Here is an 18,572-nt window from a genome sequence, read left to right as displayed (position 1 = left end):
ACCCTGTGTGGCTGTCCCAAAGCGGCCATGGGACAAAGGCTCCAACAAAGCTGTAAGCTCAGAGATGATTCAGACTTTTGCAGACCCATGCTGGGACACAGGGGAATGTCACATCCCTGTTTTAGGTGAATGCTCCCATTATTCATTAGATCTGCTTTGATTTTCTGAACAAGCTCCACGAAGGCCCATGGGGCAGTGGTGGGACAGAGCCTGCCTTGCTGGCTGTCCCCAGGGCCTGGGAAACACAGCAGCTTGGGAGGAGCATCAGATCAAAGCAACCTTCACTTCTCATCTGGGAGTGCTTCCAAAACATCACCTGAGGTCCCAGAACTGAGCCTGCACCCAGCCATTGTTACAAACTGGGAGAAGTAGAAACAGACTATTAAACCAGAATGGGAATCATTAATTTTTCTGGGGCAGCAATGCCTTCTCTCCAAGCCCAACCACCACACATTGCAAGGAACAGGCAAGGCCAAGATGTTCAACCACACAAGCACAATGCCAGAGATGGGAGGCACAGTGGAAGAGGATGCTGTGGCAGGATCACCCATGATAAATTTGATGTGGTTTTCCCTGAAGATTTCCTGAAGATTTGCCTGTCCCTCATGCAGCTCCTGAGGATCCCACGAGCTCTCTCCATTGCAAAGGGCAGGTGGAGAAGCCCTGCTGCTCCCACAGTGATTCCCTGTTCCTGTCCTCACAGGGATGAAGCAGCTCCTGCCACACTGGCACCACACCCCAGCTCAGACCTGCCCCACAGCACAGGGCAGAACATCCTCCTGTGCCAGCTCCATCCCAGCCCAGTGCCCTGGGACTGGGAGTGAACTGCTGCCCACAGCAGCAGCCTGGGAGAGCTCACCCCCACCCAGGCTCAGATTTGGATATTCACATTTTAAATTCCTGCACAGCAAGGACAGCCTCTCACAGTGCTCAAGGCTGTGGGTTCAGGAACAGCCCTCCCCTCACCTCGTTTTTACAGCTATTTTAATTGCTGTGCCTCTTTCTGCCCTGTGCCTGTCCTCCCCTTGCCTGCACCCACTGCACAGCTCCCTCTGCTCTGGCAGACTCCAGCTATAGAAATCCACATCACCTGCTCACCCCATCACATCTCCTTGTCCCAGCTGGGGAGCACCAGTCACACAAATTCTCCACTGGCATCTCCATTGCAGATTTTGGGGACACAAAGTCCACCTTTGCAGTGGCACATCCCCAGGGATGGGTGCCTCTGTCCCTGTCACTAATGGCCCAATCCAATGTTACATCAGCACAAAGTAAATGGTTCCCAGGGAGTGCAGGAGAGCACAAAGACTCAGAGAACATGGATGGGAAGGAATATTTCTTGCCCCATTAAACACCTCCTGCTCTCCTCCCATCTCAGGAAGCCCAGCCACGCTGCCCTGATGAAGTTCAGCACTGAAATTACTCCTTTCCTCTGTGGTTTGTTCTGCACTGCCAAGCTCCCTGTGACTGTTCTCCTCTGACTGGCCTCTTCCTGCACAGCACACTCTCCTGCATGCCTTCAGCACAGGGCAGGGCAGCTGAGCTGACAGCTGGGGAAGGCAAGTCCCAGCACAGGAGTGAGTGAGGGCAGCTGGAGGCAGCTGCCTGCATCCCCTGCTCAGCTGTTTGTGCTGGAGAGCCACCAGCAACAGGATCCAGGGGTGCCCAGAGCCCCAGGAGCACCTCCTGCTGCCCAAACCCTGGAGCAGGAGCTGCCACAGACATCAGAGACAGCACCTTCATTTGGGGGCCAAAGCTGCAGTGGAGCTGGTGAGCATTGGCAATGTGCCTGCACCCATCTGTGGGGCATCCTGAGGGTCCCTGAGCAGCCGCCCCAAATGTCTCTGTGCAATAAGGAGAGAGGCCTTGCACCTGCCCAGCATCACCTTGGGGTGGGTGCTGTGGACCAAGGGGAGGAGCTCCCCAAAATGGGGTGAGAGCAAACCAGGGCAACCTCAAGGCACAGCAGTGGAGGAGGAGATGATCAGGAAGGGGACACCCTTGTGCTGACACACAGGGGAAAGGACACAGAACCCTCACAACCCCTCCAGCTTTGTCTCTGGCTCTTAGTGACAGCAAGGTTGGACCTAGATGAGCTTTAGGGTCCCTTCCAAGCCAAACCATTCTGTGATGATTCTTGGAGACATTTGGACTGAAAGCCCCTTTTGTAGCAGACCCAGGCTGGCTGGTGCTGCAGGGCAGACTCCAGACAGCTGGGCTCAGGGGCAGCACTCATCCCAGCAGCTGTCCCCCCTCTCTCCCTGCCCTGGGCAGCTGGAGGATTCAGCAGCTCAGCCAGCCTTCTGCTCTTAAAGTGCCCAACCATCCGTGGGGTTCAGAGCTGGGGATGCTCAGAGCAGCCCAGAACCAGCAGGACAAGGCTGAGCACCCACCCATGGGGCAGGATGGGCACCTCACACAGCAGTGGGGACAGAGAGGGGGGCTCACACAAACCCCATCCTGGGCTCACAGCTCAGCTGTGCCCAGCTGGAGATGGCCCAACCCAGCTCAGAAAGGTCACACCTACACCATGCACAGCAAGAAAAACCCATTTGGGTCCTGCAGGTTCCAGATCAGCTCCCCTGCTGACTCCTGACTCGGTTTTACACCAGCACACACCACAGCCTGACCTCTCTGCATGCCAGTGTGACCACAGTGTGACCCAGCAGAGGGGATGGAACCCCTCCAGCTCCAGGGCAGGCATGGACCTCCCAGGTCCTGGCTCAGCCACCCCACCCCACCCCACAGCCTCCAGGGAGAGGCACAGGGTGGGGAGGGAGGGGGTGCCCTCCACCCAAATACTGGATCCCTCACAGGAGAGAGCTCATGGCAATGGAGAATGGAAAAGTAATTAACAGGTCTGAAAGGAAAATCTCCAAAACATGGAGAATAAATGACAGCTGGCAAGGGAGGGAAGCTAGCTTTAATATGGAATTAATTGAAAACAAGATAGAGCTAATATAAGCCAGGTCTCCAGTTTAACAGTGGCTCTGGTCCAGGATGTTATTAGACTTTGTCTCTAAGGTCAAAAAACCTTGACTTCTGCTAATGAAGAGGCGGTTTGTGCCTCAAACCATAAACAACAACACCAAACAACAAAATCCCAACAACAATTCCAGAGCCAGCACCTCTCCTGCACCTCGGAGCCTTTCCAGGGCTCTGCACAGGGCCTGAGCTGGCAGAACTGTCATTTCCCAGCACCCAGGCTCTGGGCATTTCCCTTTTTCTTTCCTTCTAGACTCGACAGAATTTCTTATTAAACTCGACAGCTCTTTCAGGCAGGACAAGCCCAGGGGTAACAGCTCTGTGTGTGGACACATCTGAGCACAGATCCAGAGGTGTCACCACAGGAGCTGAAAGAGCAGCACCCAGCACCAGGAACCTCCTGTGTGACACCTGGGGCACTGACCAGCCAGCTTTAAAGCTGAACAGTCCAAGAGAGAGATAACACCTATATTATTTACACTTTTAACCCAATAATAAAATTCTCATGACTGTCAGTGCAGCACTAACTGTCCAACCAGAAGCTGCTACCTGAAACCATGAAGATGAGCACTGAGACACCACCCAAAATCCTCCATATCTTGTCCCATACCTATTACTATATTATAAACACCTCAAATTTAAAAGCATTCAGCACATGAAGGCACACACTTCTATTTAACTAGCCACTCATGATTTTAACTCCACCACTCAAATTTGGAAGCCTTCTCCAAGGCAGTGTTCTGCAGGGGGTCAGTGCCAGACAGCACAGAAAGCTCCAACCCAGGTTCCTGAGGGCTGTACTCACCCTCCTCTCTCTTGGGTGTGCTCTCCACGGGCGCTGGCTGTGCCTTTGGCTCTGCCTGCTGGGGCTGGGCGGGCAGGGCAGGCTCTGAGCTCTCTGCTGGCCGTGTGGCCGGTGCCTCGGCAGCCTTGGCCACCTGGATGTCCAGGCGGCGCGGCGGGGCGGCGCTGGGCTCGGCGGGCTCGGCGCGGCGCTGCGGCAGCTCGGGGATCTTGGACGGCGGCACCTCCGCCCTCCTGGGCTCCTGGGGCTTGCCCAGGGTGATCTCAGTCCTCCTGGCCGTGGCCTCGGGGGGTTTGTGCCCCACATCTGCTCGTTTGAGGCCGAACCGCGACAAGCCCGAGCTGGAGTTCTCCACCTGCTTGGACGAGATGTCAATGGAGATTTCTGTTCTTCTGGACACCGGCTCGGGCAGTTTGGGTCCAGAGAGCTCCACTCTCCTCAGAGGGGGCTTGGGGGATCTCTGCACTGTGGGCTCTGCATGGCGGCCGGACGGCTCCGAATTCCTGGCGCCGAGTTCCTGGAACTTCTGTGTGGAGCTGGACACGGTGGACCTGAGGAGGGTGTTCGGGGCCCGGCGTTGTGGCGTGGAGGAATTTGAAGACTGATCTACCTCCTCGACCTCAAAGGATCTTTTCAGAGCTGAAAAACATGAAAAGTGGTTCAGGATTTAGTTACCATCCACCTGAGGGTCTCCAGAGATGCGTACAGACACTGCACAAGGCTCGTAACTCCATTTCTGCTCCTTCATCCCAGCACTCATAATCCATTTAAGCAGCTGGGGATTAAAGGCCCTGCCTTTTCAGACAAGTTAAAAACCCAGTAATAAAACAAATCAGGGCCAGGAAATTCAGCCCCAGAGCAGAAATCATCCCCACACTGCCCTCCACCCCACACTCAGAGGGGAGCAGAGGATCCCACCATGGTATGGCAGAGCAGAGCAGGGCACTGGATTTGGGGAAAGACAGAGATCCAGCTTCCAACACCTCGCTTTCCCTCTCACATCCAAGGATGCACAGATAAACACAGGCTTTCCTGTGAGCACTGCCAGCAAAATGTGAGTTGGGAACAGGAAAATAATCGCAAGAGAGCACCAAATCCACATAAATGCAGCAAGAAAACCAAAGGTGGCAGCCACAGAAGCTGATATCCTTAAAAACAAACCTAGAGACCACATGAACCAAAGTCTGAAGTGCTCTGAGCATATGGACTTGAGACCCTGATATGAGGAAAGGGACAACTGATCCCTGCTCCTTCCAGGACTCAGCCAGGTAGAAACAAAGGCTGAGCTCCACAGAAAGGGAACCACTGCTGCATCCCATCAAAAAGCCTGTAAAGGAATTTCCAGGCTGTAAATACCCTCTGATCCCCCAGGCAGGCACAGGGTCAGGGCAGGATAAGGCACAGCCTGTGGTGACAGCCACACTGCTAATGGCCAGCACAATGAGTCCACCCATCCTTTACATCTACAGAATAGCAACAGTGAGATTTAGCCTTTAAAAACCTGGGCTTAAGATCCCACAGGACATCAGGATGCCAGGGAGAGACTGGAGCACAGCCCTGCCTCATCCAGGGAGGTCCTCCCAGCCCTGGGGAGGAGCTGGAGAGGAGCCACCATGCAGAAGCATCCATGTTCCATCCAGGGCTGCTCTGACCCCAGGGCAGGGCTGGGGACGTGGGGACCCTCCATCCCTCAGCCAGGAGCCATGGGGCACTGCTGGGAGCATCCACATGGCAGCTGCCCAGCTCCAGCTCCACTGCTGGCACCAGGCAGCAGCAGATGTGACCCCCTCTGTCCCCTGGCCATGGCCATGGCCCCTGGCAGCTGCTCAGGGAAACCAAAGGAATGGTGAGGAAAGCCCTTGGAGCTGCGAGACTGCCAGGGGTTCAAATGTGAGATACAGACTTGGGGTTGCCCTCCTTTTTGGGGGGATACCCCAAAACTCCTCAATCTGCACCCCAGGCTGCAAAGCCAGCCTGGATGGGCACTGAGGAGCCTGGGGCAGGAGCCTCCCCAGGATGTTCTGTATCAGTGCTCAGGGACAGACAGATGTGAATGGACACACACCTGTGTCCCACAGCTGTGGGTCAGACCCCAGCATGGGAACTGCTGGGAAGCAACAGGAGTGTGGGATGGGCAGGGAGGGATCACAGAGAGATCCAACCCCAGGGTCAGCCTGATGGGAGCAGCACCACAGCTGCTCTGTGGCCATGGAGAGAGGAAACACCACAGCACAACATTCACCCCCCCATAAACCCAGGAAGGGTTCCATGAAGGGCACCTCATGACAAAGTGGTCTGTCTTGCATCTCAGAAATATTCAGATATTGGTAGAAGGGAGGGAGGTAATAAAGAAAAGTAAAAATGCTTTTTCTCAGATTTATTTGTTTTCTGACTCTGGTGGAGCTCTCCCAGCTCTCCCAGCCATGCCATCACCTGCTCACAGGAGTGGGATGCTCCCTGCAGCAGTGCCTGCCCTGCAGTCTGTGCTTGGCACTGCTCATGCACTGCAGGTCTGTCCAAGTCACAGCTCTCAGCATCCCCAGAATCATTAATCCATAGAAAAGCCCCGCACTGGAAAGCTGCTTCAACGTGCTCAAACTCTGAGGTCTCCAGCCCTGAGCTGGAGCTCTGACCCTCCAGCACAGATTTTCTACAGTTTCCCTTCTCCATCACACATTTTATCCAGAAACTAACATTTTAGCCATTTTCTTTTCCCAAAACCCCCATGTTTAAAACAATGCACCAGCCAAGCCCAGTTTGCATTTTGCTGGAAACAAAGAGGGCGGAAGGGACAACCCGACAGGGAGCCCTTGGCTGGCCTTGAGCAAAGCTGGGTGGGCAAGAGCAGCACAGGACACAGCACTGCAGCTCCCTGAGGGATGGAATCACACTCCTGTCCACACCAGGCTCTTCAAACCTGCCTGTCTCTCCTCCAGCCAGCTCAGTCTCCACCTCTTCCCTTCAACAAGCAGCCCCTATAACCTCCTGAGGATGTGTCCTGAGGAATGGGGTAAATGCTCTCAAGGAACCCAGCAGCAAAGGAAATGCTGACAAGAAAGGAAATCTTTCCTTAAGGAACATTGATTGCCCTGGAGACCCCTCAGTACCAAGTGGTTTGGGGATTTCTTTCTGATCTGCTAACAGCCCTGCTGGCCTCCAAGGGTTCCTCACATGGGCACATCCATCATCTCCACTCCTCTGAGCCCTGCTGCCATTTCACAAAGAAATGGTGGGTAACCCAACTGCAGTGCTGACACACATGGCCCTTTCTTTCAATTTTAAACCCCATAAAGTGCCCCAAGCCCAGGGTAAGCCTGCCCAGTGCCACCCATGTGGTCGTTCTGGAGCACAGCCAGCCCCTGTCCTTATCAAAGGGTTGGACTGAATTACAACACCCAAAAATGGCTTTTTTCCAGGTCTTTCTAGGCCCTGTTGCAGAAAAGAGAAAAAGGTCAAAGCCCAGACACAAAGGGGTTCAAACAGCCTGAGGCAGAGCTGCAGAACCACGATTACAGCCTCAGGACAACCAAGCCCTCCAGACAGCTCCTCCTTCGTGCTGTGGTGCCAACAGGCAGGAGGGGGGTACTGAGGGGCTGGGCAGGGAACCTTCACCCCAAAGAGGGGCAGAAATGGCTCAGCATAGCTTCTGACAGCAAAACCATGAGGAGCCCCATGTCCCAGTGACATTCCCTCCCCAGCAGGGTCACTGACTTGCCTGGGGACAAGCCAGGAGCTTTCTCACCCACGGCTCTGCAGGGTGGGGTGTCCATCCCCTGGTTTCACAGGGATTTTGGTACCCAGCTTGTCTTGCTGGCACATTTGGCCACTGCCCTGAATTCAGCGTGGTCTGGAGAAGGTCAGGCATCCCAGGCACGAGAAAGGACTGTGACCATGAGGGTTTGTGTTTGCACCTCTGAGACAGAGCCCCACTGCCATGGACAAGATCCTCAGGAAAATCCCCTTCAGCAGAGGGACTTAGTGTGGAGCTCCTTGCTCAGCACTGCCTCTGCTCCTTGCATGAGAAGAGACAAGGACCTCAGGAAGCACAACAGCTCTCAAAAAAAGAGAGAAAACTTATAAATAGTGTGTCCTGCCCAGAGCCAGGAAAGGAAAGTAAACAGCCTCTGCTCCAATGACCCTCCTCCCAGCTTCCTGCAGGGAAGTGTCCGTGCTCCTCACAAAAACAGGAGCTGAAGGCAGGGCAGGGCTGTAGGGCCCCATACCCCGCTCCCACCCACCCTGCCAGGGTCCCACATGGGCAGCTGTGGCTCATTCTGTGTCCCCAAGGGCTCCAGTCCCTGCCACATCCCTGCCAGCCCTGACAAGGTGTCCCTGCCCTGAGCTGGGCACACTGCAGGACTGTCCCCACTGTTGTATTTTCCGGGGGGTTTGGGGCACAGGCAGGGCTTCCCCAGCCCCAGAATCCCATTGACTGGCTGGTGTTGGGCAGGGAAAGCAGGGAGGTGCTGAGCACCACCCTTCCTTCTCCTCCTCTGCAGGTACACGTGGGGCTGAGCACAGCCTGCTCTGCCTTTGGCACATGCTTCCTTTCAAACAGTTCAGACCCATTGAGACATCTCTGGCTCAATCCACCACTGCTGAAGGCAATGGCTTTTGGGTAGGGAAAGCCCAAAACCCCCTAAAATGAGACTTCCAAGTGCTTCCTATCAGATGCAGCCTCTGCAGCAGCCCCCCACCATCGTGTCTGGGTCAGGAACTGGTCACTGTGATGTCCTTTTGGGGACCAGACCTTGGCAAAGCTCTCAAGGTCACAGTGTTTTGCTCAGCAGCACCCAGCTCAGCAGGGCTGGCTTCAAAAATACCCCTGCTAATCCTCCTGTTGGATGAGGGAGGCAGGGGCTCTCTGCTGGCTGTGCACAAGGACGTGCCCTCCTGCAAACCCAAACGTGCTCCACGCCAGACAGGCAAGAACTGTGCGCCTTCATCCTGCTCAAACGCTCCCCGAGCAGGCACGGGGGATAAAAAGGAGAAAACACTGATTTCTCCTTCTATTCTATGCAGCAGTGCTGGGGATGGCTGCACAGTGAGGCCTCTGTGTCCTCCCAGTCACCCCCAGCCAGGCAGCAGCAGGTCACTGGCCATCAGTTAAAGCTGCTCTTCAGGGATCCTCTACACTGGGGAGGGAGGGCAGAGGTCTGGTTCAAATCCCAGCAGCTCATCAACAGCCAAGACTCTTCCAGACATGTCACAAGTGAGTGGCACTGGGGACTCCCACATGCACAGCTCTTGCAGGAGGAGAGTCCCAGATGCCATGAAGAGCTCTGGTTCCTGCAGAAGGACTGCACATCTCCCAGCTGGAAGCTCTGGAGCACACAGCACACTGCCAGCACGGCTCACCCTGCTCTGCAGCCTGGGCACCCCGGGGGGGTCAGCCAGGGAACATCTGCAACATCTGCTCCTCCTCTCCTCCCTTTTCAAACACAATATCCCACCACCAGGCCAGGGGAGGCTTTGTACAAGGAAACATCTATGCACAGAGCTCAGGAGGAGACCAAAATAAACAGCAAGGGATGCTGACTCCTCCGGGATCTGCTTCCCAGCCAGAGCCTCCAGCTCTGCCACAGCCACAGCGCCCAACTGCTTCCCATTAAACATCCTGTGCCCCTCGTGTGCTCCCTGTAACCCAGGGGTTACATTTGCTTGCTTGCTTAAGCACAGAGAGCTCTCCCTGGGTTTTTGGACACATCAGAGCCCTATGGGGGGCAGCTGGCGCCCCGTTATTTCCCACCACACAATGGCACCGTTTAGAGCCAGGGCTCGCTCTAAACTGCTACCAGATGGTCACCTCCTGTTCCCAGGCAGGAAAGGGGGGAGGCTGCAGCTCTCATCTTTCAAGGAACCCTTGGAAACCCAACACAGCATTCACTGCTCACTGCCCTTAAAGCTTCCCAGAGTCCTGTCACAGGCAGCAGGGTGCTCACGGTGCTTTTCTGAGCAGAGAGTGTTTGCCCACGTTACCATGGGGCCACCTGGGTCTGGCTTATCCAAACCTCCCCTGAGTGATGGCACTGAAGAGCTGCCACCACCCATACCAGAGCTGGGTGCACTGGAGTGAGCTAAAGGCTCAGTTATGGGGGCAGGTGGGGTGTTCTGCATGTCCCCATAGGGTACATCCACTGTGTATTAAACCAAAGTCCCACAGCAGGAAGGGAAGGGAGCTGCACCCCTGCTGCAGGGCATCTCTACCCCATCCTCAACAAGCTGCTCCCAGCTCCCCTGAGCTCCCAGTGGGGTCAAAATCATGGCTCTGAGATGGAAAATCCCTGGCAGTGCAGGCAGCAAGCGATGCTGCAGAAGCTGGCAGGATTTTGTGAGTACACACAGCTTCAAAACAGCCTGAGAAACTCAGATCCCCTCTTACATCCACAGAAACCAAAGTAGGGAATTTTAAAAGCACCTTTCCCAAAGCTTCTGGTGATCTAGCAAAAGAAAGTAAGGGTTGCTGGGGCCCCTCCCTGTGCTTGTGCACGACACATATAAAATATATCTATAACTATTTATATATATATATGTAGTGACACTCTGCTGTTGTACCCTGACTCTCACACTATCCTGGGTCATGCTATGAACAGCTTATGCCCAAATAAATCCTTTCTCTGACTTCACAGACAGCCTTAAAAGAAGTTGCAGTAGATTGCCTGCTCTGACACAACTCCCCTGTACAAGAAAAGGCTGCACTGTGCTGTCACTATGCAGGGCCTTCCTGAATGGTGTAAACAGCACCAAGAGGTGAGTTCTGGTGGAAATCTGGGGATAAATGCAAGTTCAGGGCTCTGACACCCATCAAAGCAGCATTTCTCTCACAGTAAGGTACAAAACAGCCTGAGGTTGATGCAGCAAACCACTCCTTTCCCAGAAATGAACATGCAAAAGCAAAGTCAGGACTAAGAATAGAAAAAATAAAATCCACACTCAGATTAATACAAAATCCCAGCATTCCAGTCCCTACAATGCAGTACTCAAAAGGTTTTAGCTTGATTCTCTATTTCACTTGGGTTTATATAACCATTAACTCACAGCAAAATGCTTCCAGATCAGACCAGTATATTTTACATCCCTTATATTCATTTCATACTTGTACAGAAAATTGCATAAAACCCAGGGTATCCAGCCCAGCAGATTATATTACTGGCTCTGCCACGGGCTCACTCCAGCTCCTGGCTCGTCTGTGCTCCAGTTTCCTTTCATAAGGGGAGGAGGAAGGAGGGAAATAAATCTTTTCTGTGCCTCCCATGGGGCTGTAGATTTGGTTTGGTTCACTGACATTTCTAAACTGCCTCGAAATGATTACCCAGAGACAAAAGTGTGATGCAGATGGTCTCGCAGAGCCCAGCCTGCCCGTGCTGGTGCCACAGATGCCATCCCCAGGTGTCATGGATCCCAGTGCCCAGGCAAGGGACATGAGTGACTCAGGTGGGTGACAGCCTGGGTGGCAGGGACTGGGTGATTGGATCAGTGAAGTCTCCATTTGAGAAGATGCTTTGATGGGTGGTGTTGCAACATGTTGGTTAAAAAGCTACAGAAAAAGGGTAAATTGGTAAAAGGGGCAAAGGAGGGACCCAGGGGACATTCACCCCTGCAGTGCTGCCCATGCTGCCTGCACTGCCTGCTGATTGCTGCTGTCCCTGCAGCCAGCTCTGATGACTCTTGGAGGGGACACCCAGCACTGCAGTGGGAGTTGTTGTCCAAATGCCCTGAGGGCTGGCAGAGAGCAGAGCCCTCCTCCTTCCTGGGAAACGTGCTTTGGAAAATAAAATCAAATCCACCCTTTGCACATTTCCCTGTATTTTCCTTTCCAATGGCCAAGATGAGAGATTGAGTCCCAGCCCCAGTCCTCACCACACTGCTTGTCTCCCAAACCAGTGCAGCTGCCCAGTGCCACTGCCCTCACCACTAATCCCTGCTAGCATCCCAGGGCTGGGAGAGGTTGCAGAGCACCCACCTCACCCAGCAAGGGGCTGGCCAGTTTTGTGATGCTTGGGTCCCCAACTGCCACCCCTACTGTCAGGATAGTGGCACAGACTGATGTCACAGTGTGCCCTGCCCTGCAATCCACGGGAGGCTGGCTGGCACTGACAGTGCCCACACCTGGCCTGGGTGCCAGCAGCACTGGGAGGGTGCAGGGTCACACACCACCCATGGCATCCCCCCCTGTGGCACACAAGAGCCAGCCTGGACAGACCCTGCTGCTCTGGAGGTGTCCCCAGGAGACCCAAGGGCTGAGCTCCATCCAGCAGCCTCACAAAAGCAATCAGGGTAAAAGCCTGAGTCACACCATCAGGAGATGAGAGCTGTTCAGAATGAGCTGCAGCCAGCGACAAACCCCTTCTTGCCCAAGGGCTCCTCCCCACCTGCACTGCTGTGGCAGGGGAGGAAGTGAGGAGGGGTCTCCTGTACCCAGGAGGGCTTTCCCCACATGGCACCAGCACAGCAGCTGGGTACAAACTGCTGGTGCCACCAAAGGGATGCCAGCACCAAACAGTTCCCTGCAGGTGTGCAGTGAGAGGTGGCCAGGACACAAGCCCATCCCTGGGGAGGGCATGCCAGCCCACAGAGAGCTCCCCTGATGGACCCTGACCCCACCAACCAGGCACAGCCCCACCAGGAACTGAACTCAGACCCCCCAACTCATTTGACAGGCTTCAAACTAATTAACCAGGATGTAGGAGCACTTGGCTTGCTGCCTCCACATCCCATCTCTAAAGACCAAAGAGTTCACTGCAGCAGGAGGGGACAGGGAGGTTGGGATAAGGAAAGAGCCCCCATGATATTCTTGCAGAAAGATGCTGCTTTAAGTATTAACGTTAGAAATGTGAATATCTGGAGCAATTCTGGGCTCTGAAGTCTCTGTTACTGTCTTTGCATTTATGACATGTCCCCATCCAGGTTTTTTGTGGCTGCTGCCTCAGTCCTGGCTCCTGGGAAAAAGGGCTGAGCAGCTCCCTGCAAGGAAGAGCAGCAAACCAGAAATTAAACCAGCACCCAGTGAGGCCATGGGGCACCCAGAGGTACCAGGCTAATGCCTGGCAGGAATTTAGCCCCAGGTTTGCTGGTGGAGCCAGAGCCATGGTCACTCAGAGCTATCAGGCCTGACCCAACATGCTCCAGAGGTGCTTCCTACTCCCTCTACTGCCCTAATCCACCAGGAGGCAAAGAGCAAACAGTGCAGCACTTCAGGTGAGTCCCTCACTGAGGGAAAGGTGCTCCCAGGATCCCAGAGACTGGGAAGAGCCAGCAGGGTGTAAGACCCCTGCCCTGACTCACCTCCAGATATCAGCACTGTGCTTGCAGAGCCAAGGCAGCTGTCCTGGCCCTGGTGCAGACCCATCCCCTCCCTGTCCCTCCCAGCCAGGCCCCTCAAAGGTCTCTTTAAGGTCAGCATAGTGCTGGGCTCGCTTTGCCCAAGGCTGCTCCCACGGGAGCTCACCTGAGCCAGCACTGTGAGCCCTCCCTGCTGTCACAGGGCCGGGGACACTGCTCCGTGCCACAGAGGGTGACAAGGACACAGAGCCCAGCCCACCCTGCAGTACATGACTGAACAACAACCTCTACATCCTAACCAGGGCGAGGCAATCCCCAGGGTCCAGTTCACGTGGGCAGAGAGACAACTGCTCTTCCCTTTCCCACTCCCTCACAACATTTTTATCCCCAAAGAATTACATTTACACAGGAAAAAACCCAACTCACAACAGCAGGTACCCATTGCTGCGACCAGGCAGATGCAGATTTTTTATTTTGTGGCTGGAAGGCCAGTTCTGCAGGGGAAGACACTAAACTTCCCTTCCCACAGGCACCTTCCTCTGGCTCCTTCCTCTCCCACCACATGAGGATTTGGCAGAAAATTCCCATCTAACCCATCCTTTTGTTTTGGACAGAGAAAGCAGATGAGGATTAAGAGAGAGAACACTCTGAAGAGGTTTTAAGGTCCAACTTCGAGGGTACCAGAGGTGACTTTGCTGTCTTGGAGCACCAGCTCCATCAGTGAGCAGCTGCCAACACTGAGCTGGTGATGCAGAGCTCCAGGACAGACCAGTAGCAGTGTGACTTTTTGTGGACAGCCCAGGAAATCCAACAATTGAGGAGCTTTGCTTCACTCCTAGGGTTGAGATGATCCAAGATGGAAATCGGAAAGATCTTTTTGCGTTTCCTTTTCCAGGCATTGAGCCCTGGCACACGAGGGACCCTTAGTCACACGCTCAGCTCCCTGCGTGTGAGCCGGGCTGGAGCTCATCCTGCAAAGCCTTGGGCTGGGCTTAGGGGACACACCTTGGACCTGAGCAAGGCACTCACACAAACGAGGCACATCCCATCTCCAGGGCTTTCCACTCTGCTGAACTCAAGGCACATCACCCACACTGGCACGTTCCTGCTAATATTAGCCCGGGGCTGAGTCCCAGCATCCGCAGCACGCGGCTGCAGCTGCTCCCAGGGCAGCAGGAACGCTGGCCCTGCCCAGCCCAGGGATGCACCAGGGCCACGTGTCCCACAGACATCCCGGGCATTCGCTCCAGCAAAGTTTAAGGATGAGTCCGTGAGTTTTGTGCACGTAGGAAAGGCTATTTATAATGCAGCACCCTCCTGAAAATGAGCTGGGTGATGGTTTTTTGGTGGGACGTTTTGTACCTCATTGAGGCAAAGTCTGCTGGTGAAATACTAAAAATAACCTGCACTGGGTGGCGAGAGAAGTGTCTGAAAAGTGTGCAATAGTAAGGAAAAGTAAATAAATAAAACAGTCAGAGAAACTTTCTGATCAGCAGTGTCATGTCCTGGCAGGGCTGGAGGGTCCCCACCCAGCTCCACAGCACGGCCAAGGCTCACCCACCAGCCAGCACATCCCCCAAGGGAGCTGGGCTCCGAGCAATGGGATGATCAGGGATCAAGAGCCATCAACAAATGCTGTCTCATGGTTTCTGCCAGAGCAAAGCTGCCAGCTATGCCCCCACCAGACACCCCCAGACCCCACACAGAACCCCTGGGCACCCTCCTGCCTCTCCACACACTCACAGCCCTGCTCAGCATTTCCACCAGGCACAGTTAACACCCACTGTGACAATTTGTGTTTCAACATTATAGGGAAACGAATCTGGTGCTGACTGACAGCACTGGCAAAGGCAAGGAGTGCTTGGCATCAGTGCTGCCAACTCAACACCAGAACTGCCAGCAGAAACACGCCTCAGTCACCCTGAGCAGCCACATCCCACCAGGATGAGGGATGGAGCAGATCCCTCCTGTCTCACTACCAGGCAGCAGATACTGAGTGCCCCTCTGGCAGGATGATGAGAACCATGCTGTGGGATTATCTTTGTGCTGCATCACAGCCAACCAAAGCCACGAGCAGGAACATCCACCCCCTCTGCAGTGGGGCACCACGGACACCAACACTGCCACATCACCCAGCCTGGCCTGGGTCAGGGAGCTCTGGGGTGCACAGGTTGTTACCACACTGCACAAGCATCTCACCAGGTTGATTCAGCACTGCAGCCTCAGGTCTGTGCCTGAGACCCCAGGAGCTGAGGGACCCACAGCCCCCTCCGAGGCAGGGGTGAGCTTGGGAAGCACTGTTGCAACCAGGGTTGAGCCAGCCACACTCCTGACAACCTGCCAGAATCTATAAACCCAGGGGCACAGCTATTATGCTCTGTAAATCCTGGCAAACCACAGACCTAATGATGCTCTGCCCCATTAGAGACAAGGAAGCTTTTGTCAGTCAAATAAGGGGGATTAGAATCATAGAATGGGTTTGGTCGGAAGAGACCTTACAAATTATCTACTTCCAACCCCACTGCCATGGGCAAAGAACTCCTTCCACTAAACAAAGCTCTTCCTAGTCCCATCCAACCTGACCTTGAGCACTTCCAGGGATGGGACACCCACAGTTTCTCTGGGGCAGAAGGCTCTGGACTTTTCTAGTGCCCTCCTGCAGGACCTGCTGGTCAGGTCAGTGCAAGATAGGCACTGAGCATCCCAGCACAGCATCAGGCACAAGGAAGAACACACTCTGCCCTGCTCTGTTTTCTTCTCAAATGTTGCTTTGATCTGGAAACTGAAGTGGAATCAAGTACCTGGTACTGCTTCCCTCTCCCCAAGGGCCCTTGCATCCTCCTCAGGCTCACCGAGGCTGGCAGCTCCACAGCCAAGGCTGCAGCTCCCTGCCTGCTGCAACACAGCAGGGACAAGAAACCAGGCAGGGATGCTGGCAGGAAAACTGGCACGGATACTGTGAGGAAAACAGGCAGGAACAGGCAGGGTGACTGGGGAGGGCAGGCAGTGTGTGAGTGGCAGGAACAAAGAGAACTCTGGATGGTCTGCTGTTCCTGCTCCGTGGTGGTTTTGGCAGATCTTTCCTGCTTGGCCAAGGGCTGCGTGGGGCTGAGGTACCCACCCAGCAGACAGGAACACTGCATCTCCTGCCCCGCAGGCTGGAGATTAATTGCTGCTTTTTGGGAAGCTGCTGTGCAACCCTGAGAGCTAATTAAATTGTGAAACAGTAGCCCAGATCCCTGCTCAAGGGCAAGGCCAGACCTTTTGGCTTCGGATGCAGGAGCTTTCCCCAGCCTCTCCCTCTGCACGGGCAGGAACTCTTAAGTGCTCCATAGACTGAAAATACAGGCAACCCAGATCTGCTCGGTGCCACCAAGGAACACACACAGCCCAAACAGGCAGCCCCGGGGCCCACAGCAGAGCCTTTATCGTATCCGAGTAGGGAATTACTCGTTCTTCAGAGATTTAAATGCAATTGGGGCAGCGAGAGGGAAGCCGTAATTACATCAGCGCTCGCAGCCCTGCGCTGGGGAGGCTCACACACCCCTCAAGGACAGTCACAAAGGCGCCCTTGAACCCCAGCACCGAAGGGGTGCAGGACTGGGGTCACTCTCTGTGTCCCAACACTTGTTAGCTCCAACCTTCCTGAGGGACGTGACTTCTCTCATAGGCTCCAGCTGTGCCCTCCGCTGCCAGCCGCAGCGAGCCCAGGGCTGGCAGCAGGGGAGGTGACCGTGTCTAAACCGTGCGACAAGCACTGCAGAGACCCCAGCTTTGCCACCCGTTTCCTGCCTGACCTGGAAGAGGAACCCCAGTGCTCTGAGCTTCCTCGGCTCCCCAGCAGGAAAAACAGCAGAGCTCTGCTTCCCGAAGGTCAGCCTGGGTTCTCCAGGAGGCGGTGGAGGCTCAGCCTATAGCTGCACACGCAGCCCCTGGATAAGCTTTCACCGCGGCCCCAACATCTCCGCTATTTCTTGTGGGTTTTTTGTTGGCTTTTTTTTTTTTTTTCTCCTTTCTTTCTTTCTAGAAACCGCTGCACAAAGCTGCGCTTGGGTCGCTGCCAGGACGCGCGAGCGCGCAGGGATGGATGGAGCTGCTCGTCCAAAACTCAGCTCGGGAAGATGAGCTCCCCCGAGCCGAGCTCTCCCCGCCTGCTCCAGGCACAGCCCCCCCAAACCTCTCCTGCCTGTCTCTCACTGCCAGACCCATCTGGCAGCAGCACGCTCCCCGCTAGCTTATTTTCTTGCCCGAAAAAGCCAAAATACCGGGCAAGAAGAGGCAGGGACCGGGGAGAAGCCATCCCGGTCCGCACGGAGATCTCCATCAGCGAGTACACAGCGCTGCGGGCTGCTGGAGCTGTGCCACGGGACAACTGCAGAGCTCTCCAGGGCAGGCAGCTCCCGCTATGGGATACGGGAAACTTGGGCTCTCACCCACATCCCAGCCACTCCAGGGCTGTGTCCGCACCCCAAAGCTGGGAGTCAACAAAAAGGTCCCTGCCTGGCTTGTTTTCAGCATTTTAGTCTGGTCAGGAGGTTGTTTTCAGCATGAAAAAAAACTATATAAATCAACTCGGGAAGGGCAGGAAAGGAGAAACATCCCGTAAGACGCTGCCTTTGGCAGACAGCACCGAGCGCAGCCGCTCCGGACAAAAGACACCGGCAGCTCTGGGGCATCCCGCGGGCAGGGAGGGCTGGAAGGAGCGGGATGGCAGCCCAGCCTCGGCCAGAACCCCCCGGGTACCACCGGGACACGGGGAGACCGCGGCAGCCGAGCCCGGGGGGAGCCGAGCCCGGGGGAAGCCGAGCCCAGCTCAGCCCGCTCCGCTCCGCCGCGGCTGCGGCTCCTCCCGGCCGAGCCCCAACAACAGCGGCCGCTCCCTGCGCAGCCCCGCGCTGCACCCACCTTCGAAGTCGGAGATGATGCCCTCCAGGTGCGCGCTGACGGCCGGGTCGGCCATGGCGGGGCGCGGGGCGCTGCCCCCGGCTCGGCGCTGCCCCCCGGCTCCGCGCTGCGCGCTGCGAATGGCGGAGGGCGAGCGGCTGCGGCCGCCCCTCGCCCCGCCGGGCCCCGAGCCATGCCCCCGGCCCGGCCCAGCGCGGCCCGGCCCGGCTCGGCCCCTCGCCGCGCACTGGCTGCTCCCCACGCCCGTCACGCCGCCCCCGACCCCCGCCCCGCCCCGATGGGTGCGGGGGGTGCGAGGGGCACCCCCGGGCTGTGCCGGCGGCCGGCGCGTCCCGCATCCCCCCGAGAGCGCCCCGAGCCCGCTGCGCCCCGCGGGGAGCGAGGCAGCGCTGCCCCGCCGAGGGTGGGAGCAGCCCCACACGGGTGGGTCACTCCCCCGAGGTTCCCCGGCGCTGATGAGCCTTTCACTTCTCGGTTTACCCTTGTTTGGAAAGGGACAACTCGGCCACGCTCGGTTTTATAATTCCTCAAAATCAAGCCAGCGCTCTGCTAACCCACAGCTGCCAAATCCGAGCAGCCTGCTCTGGAAAATCAC

At 55.8% G+C, this 18,572-nt stretch overlaps 1 protein-coding gene across 4 annotated transcripts in view; it reads right to left on the bottom strand.

Annotated features, from left to right (window-relative positions):
* SEPTIN9 (septin 9) overlaps positions 1-18,572 on the bottom strand; it is a 134,592-nt gene that overhangs the window by 53,578 nt on the left and 62,442 nt on the right. For 3 of the 4 annotated variants that reach the window (XM_033076716.1, XM_033076719.2, XM_033076718.2), the window contains one exon: positions 3,791-4,429. In XM_033076716.1, the coding sequence (XP_032932607.1) occupies positions 3,791-4,429 (639 nt within the window). Of the gene's footprint in view, positions 1-3,790; positions 4,430-17,977; positions 18,071-18,572 lie in introns of those variants that run through there. The other variant, XM_033076717.1, reaches the window with a different exon arrangement.

This window comes from Catharus ustulatus, chromosome 20, assembly GCF_009819885.2.
Source record: "Catharus ustulatus isolate bCatUst1 chromosome 20, bCatUst1.pri.v2, whole genome shotgun sequence".
Taxonomy (NCBI): domain Eukaryota; kingdom Metazoa; phylum Chordata; class Aves; order Passeriformes; family Turdidae; genus Catharus; species Catharus ustulatus.
The sequence above is the reverse complement of the archived record's forward strand: the minus strand, read 5'-3'. Positions and strand labels throughout refer to the sequence as shown.